At 32.9% G+C, this 4,724-nt stretch overlaps 1 protein-coding gene across 1 annotated transcript; it reads left to right on the top strand.

Moving 5' to 3' along the window:
- The first annotated feature begins 323 nt into the window (after positions 1-323).
- On the top strand, positions 324-3,596 carry LOC113554507 (cell wall integrity and stress response component 1). The gene is made up of 2 exons (XM_026958389.2): positions 324-1,312; positions 2,045-3,596. Exons 1-2 carry the CDS (start codon positions 859-861, stop codon positions 2,092-2,094), a joined length of 504 nt encoding a protein of 167 aa, XP_026814190.1. The 5' UTR covers positions 324-858; the 3' UTR covers positions 2,095-3,596.
- Positions 3,597-4,724: the final 1,128 nt, after the last annotated feature.

Genomic DNA, 4,724 nt, shown 5'->3' with positions numbered 1-4,724 from the left:
CGCGGGGACGGTTCGGATCAATAACATCCAGACGACGAATGCCTAATGCCCCTCGCCCGCCCGCCATAACCGACCGTGTTTTAGGACGGCGAACGACCGGTGTAACCGACGCGTCCCCGAGGCCACCGACGGCGGCGGCCCGCGGGACAGGTTTCATAACGTCGTCTCATGGGTGGGAGATGGCGCGGCGGTGAAGCGGTCCCGGCCACGGCGTGGCGGGTTGGTTGTGCGGCCGGTGTGGCGCGGTGCGGGGTCGACGGCGGCGGTAGTGGTGGTAACGCTCGTTCGCAAGGCGGAAAGGTCACACGGCCAAAGTGATTCTCATTCCGTTGCATTGCGTTGCACATAGTCACGACTCGCGCACCGTTCTTAACGTTCGACTCGTCCAGTGGAGTAAAATAGAGAAACGAAATCGGTATCGTTACAGAAACGTTTTGTTTTTTTTTTCTCTAGATACAATCGCGCGCGTATATAAACATATTTATACGTCCTTATCCGAAATCGAATTTATAAATTCCCGCCAGTTGCCGACTGACGTGCATACCGGTAACAATCTCTCAGTGCGAATTGATGATAATAATTTAAATTATTTATATATCGGTCCATACGTTAAACGGATTATAAAAAATATTATTGAATATTAGAATTGTATTGATTTAACAATACGTATACGGACAGTGAAAAAAAAAGTTACGATAAACGGAACATAAGAAAAATAATTTCAGACAGAATCAGATCGACAGAAATCAGTCGAATTTGTTAGAAAATTGTTAGCTCCGAAGAGGGAATCTCGTCGTCGATTCCTTATTTATTATTTTTTTTTTTTTCGAAACACTTGCATATTAATAAAAAAAAGCTATGGCTTTCATGATGCCTGTTGTAAAAAACGATTACAATATTTACAAATCGAACCGGAATAGACGCGTTTCTGAGTGTTCCAACGACAAGACGTCCGCCTCGTCGGCTTCGTCGTGCGGTGGTACCAGACGGATGCACAGCGGTTCTCGGTCAGCGGACGGTCCGTCGCTATCCACGTCGCCCGGCAGCGATTTTATGGTAGGATCACCGGCCCATCGGTCGCTCGGTGGAGTGTCCAAGCAGACAGCTTTTCACCACGGCAGTCTGCAGCACCACCACGGGGTGGCGTCCAGAAACTCGTCACGGAACTCGCAGTCCAGCCTTCAGAGCCCCGCCAAATCTTCGTCGTCGTCCTCGTCACCGCCAAAGGTGTCGTCCACGTCGTCGCTGAACATGTTCCACTCGAAGCTCGTCGATAAGCTCAGGCGGTCGCTGACGTCGAAGTCCAAAGACAGTAAGTGTCAGTCTCTAGATAAGAATATTATAAACCCAATTCTTACACTCCATGTGTCACTTAACCTCGGCCAACAGCCAACAACTTGAGACAAACCTCGGAGTCCTGCTTGTTTCAAAGAAGTCTGACGTTAAATGCGGTGCTTCCATAGATTTTTTCATTTTTGATTCCGACAAGTTTTGATATTTAGATACCTATAATATGTTTATTTGCTATCTGTGGGTATGCGATTAGTGTATAATTGGTAATTGGCTTGTGACGACTAAACTCTTTTATGGTCTGTTTGCTGTGTCCCCAATATACCCCATCTCTATATTGGCCCAATGTTCATTGTATTTAATATGACCCGAATTTCATTGTATTCTCATGCTATTCAACTGACTATAATTTAACCTTCTCCTTTGTGAAACGAATATAAACACGTTGTTGTTGTTGTTGTTATTACGCATTAGTATATTACTATAGGTACTTGTAAAGCTTCTGAAAGTAAAAAAAAAAAATCAATAATATTGTTGTAACCATTTTTAAGTCTTATTGATGTTAATATTGACATTAAATTTATATAATCAACTTAACTATTACATTACCTACCACAAAGTTTATAGACTTGGCTTGGTCTTGTTAATCAATTCCTCCAACATAATGTACAGCCTCATATTAACTTGAGTAATTTCAATAACTTCTACTGACATAAAGATGTATTCTAATAGTAGATTTATGTGTATTATACAGATAGCACAACGACAGCATCTAGTAAGGATATTGCAAGGAGAAGATCCTGAGATATGGCCAAAGGTGACGACCATCAACGGTCAGTACCAAATCTGACTAGATCAGCAAAAAGCCGGCCAGTGTCCTCTATGGCCACATCCTGTCCATTGGGCACCAATATTGCGCTATGACAAAATAAACATTAAAAAATCAAGAAAACCAACAGAACATCATAGTGTACTCTTGCGTGCAAGGGTAAGTGCCGGCACTTTGTTTAGAATAATAAATTATTTATTACACGAGTCGCATCTATTTTAAAATGCTTGACTTGTTTTTTTTAAATGGATGCGTCGTGTGTTTTGGTTAATAATAGAGAGTATTCTAAAAATTGTATAAATAATAGCCTATTTTAAGTTGATACCTAGCCTATATTATATATAAAAAAAAAATGTATTAGTTACATTTTTTATGTACATATTAATATTGACAGCTTATGTGGCTTATCTCAGCATTATGGTTTATTTTTAATATTATTTTTTAGTACTTTATGAATACTACTATATGAAAATTAAAGAAGGTACTCGACTAATTATAACTTAAGCCTATCAATCAATAGGGGACAAGGTCTTATAACCTTAATGTTTAATGTATTATATTATTGTTGAAAATGTCTTGATATATTAACAGTGATCAAAAAATGAGGGTTTTTTAAAATTAAGATACTCTGATAGTGTCAAATATAAAATCAATGCAATTTAAATAAAATTTTAAATCCAACAGGATTCTAGGCAAGATTTAAATTAAATTATTTGGTAGGCTCTTATTGTTCTTTCTTACCAACCCGCCTACTTTAGTATATAAATAAATGTATATAATATTATATCAATATGTAATTTGGGGGTAAAATTTCATTCAAAAGCTTTTTTTTTTATAAAATATTACAGATCAAATATTTTTAAGATATATTGAAAAGTATTTATATAGAATATTTTGGCTGCAATAATTTATAACTCGCACTCCATAAGTCTGATCGACCAAATAAAATTAAAAATACCATATCACAAAATGTATTCTTTTGCAAATAATTTTAATGTAGTTTTTGTTCATAAGGGGCAACATATGTCCTACCTGGATACTCAATAATAGACTGTACTTAAATTTGTTAGATGTTCATTAGGCTGTTATATTGTATCATAAAGGGAAAATTATTTTAATGGGTTGGTAAGTTAAGTCTGATGCTCTGTTTTGTTTATAATAGGTAAAAATTAATCAACCATATATAATCTGTGATACGTTTGTTACTATTTTTTTAAGATATTCAGCTTTTATCTTTATTTATCTAGGTAAATAGGGTTTACTACAACATGGAAATAAAAACTGTTATTGTTTTGGAGTTAGCTTAAAAAAAATATTATTATTACATTGGGCGCCTAATCATTAATTCTCAATTTTTTTGTCATAATTATGAATATTAGACATTCTCTGTCAAAAAAGTGAAAAAAAATTATCATAAAACTTTTTAATGTAAAATATATGTATACATAATATACATTTAACTCCCTCATATGCAATTAATCATATAAAACAAATAGCTTCCACAGTTACATTAATTTTAACATTCATACATAGTTATTCAATTTAGTCTTAATTCATTTTTTTATAATAGTTAAATGGTTTTAATAATTTAAAAATCAAAGTACAAAATAATAACTAGTAAGAAACTATGTTACCATTCATTTTTTTATTTTAAAATGTATGGATATCATAAATCTTGATACAAATTTTTCATAGTATAACCACATTATTAAATCACAGCTAAATTAGTATAACAGAAAATTATTATATTAATTTATTTTTGATGGCGCCCAAACCACAACATAAATAATACTTGTCTAGAAACCATAATGAGTTACAATACTAAATGTGATAATTACTATTTACTTGTCCTTTGAAATACAATAGTCAAAAATATTTGTTACGTTTAATTATATATTTTGATGAAAAAATGAAACTAGTCTTTTTATTTTTTATTTTATTAAGTTATTTTCCTGTCATGTCTGATACCAAAACAAATTTTATCACCGGTTTTTTTTTTCAATAAAACAAAATCATTGAATTAGACTGATTGATAGACTAAATATTTTACACAGTATTAATATAATTGTTTTGGAACTTCAAAGAAAATGTACTTAAAAAAGTCTTACAAAATTATGCTGTCTTACACATAAATTATTATAACTAAATTATTAAATTATCTTTATTTACCTTATTTGTTTATGTTTTTCTGTCTGTACGCAAAAAAAATTAATTCTATATAAGTCTATTTTATTGTATAAGTGCCGGAAGAGAAAAATGTATTTTACATTTTGATTTGTAATACAATTGTAATAAAATCCTTAATTAATAAAATATTATTTTTTATTGTTCAATATGTTGTTTTAATTTTTTTTCCTTTAAGATTTCCACATAATCTGTTTGTAATACCTATTAACCCCATGTCTATATTTAAAAAAACTAATTATACGGAAATTAAACAGAATTTTCGTTTTTCTACAATGATAGTTTTGTGCCATTATTGAAACTAGGTAAAAACTGTCAATATACAAGAAATAAAAACCAATGTAGGTTTTCGAATTCGTAAGTATTACCAGAACAATACCATTAAGCTAACTTGGTAGTTTCATGTAAATTGAACCTTGAT

This window comes from Rhopalosiphum maidis, chromosome 1 (genome assembly GCF_003676215.2).
Source record: "Rhopalosiphum maidis isolate BTI-1 chromosome 1, ASM367621v3, whole genome shotgun sequence".
Classification (NCBI taxonomy): domain Eukaryota; kingdom Metazoa; phylum Arthropoda; class Insecta; order Hemiptera; family Aphididae; genus Rhopalosiphum; species Rhopalosiphum maidis.
Note: the sequence above shows the minus strand (reverse complement) of the source record. Positions and strands in the feature narration are given on the sequence as shown.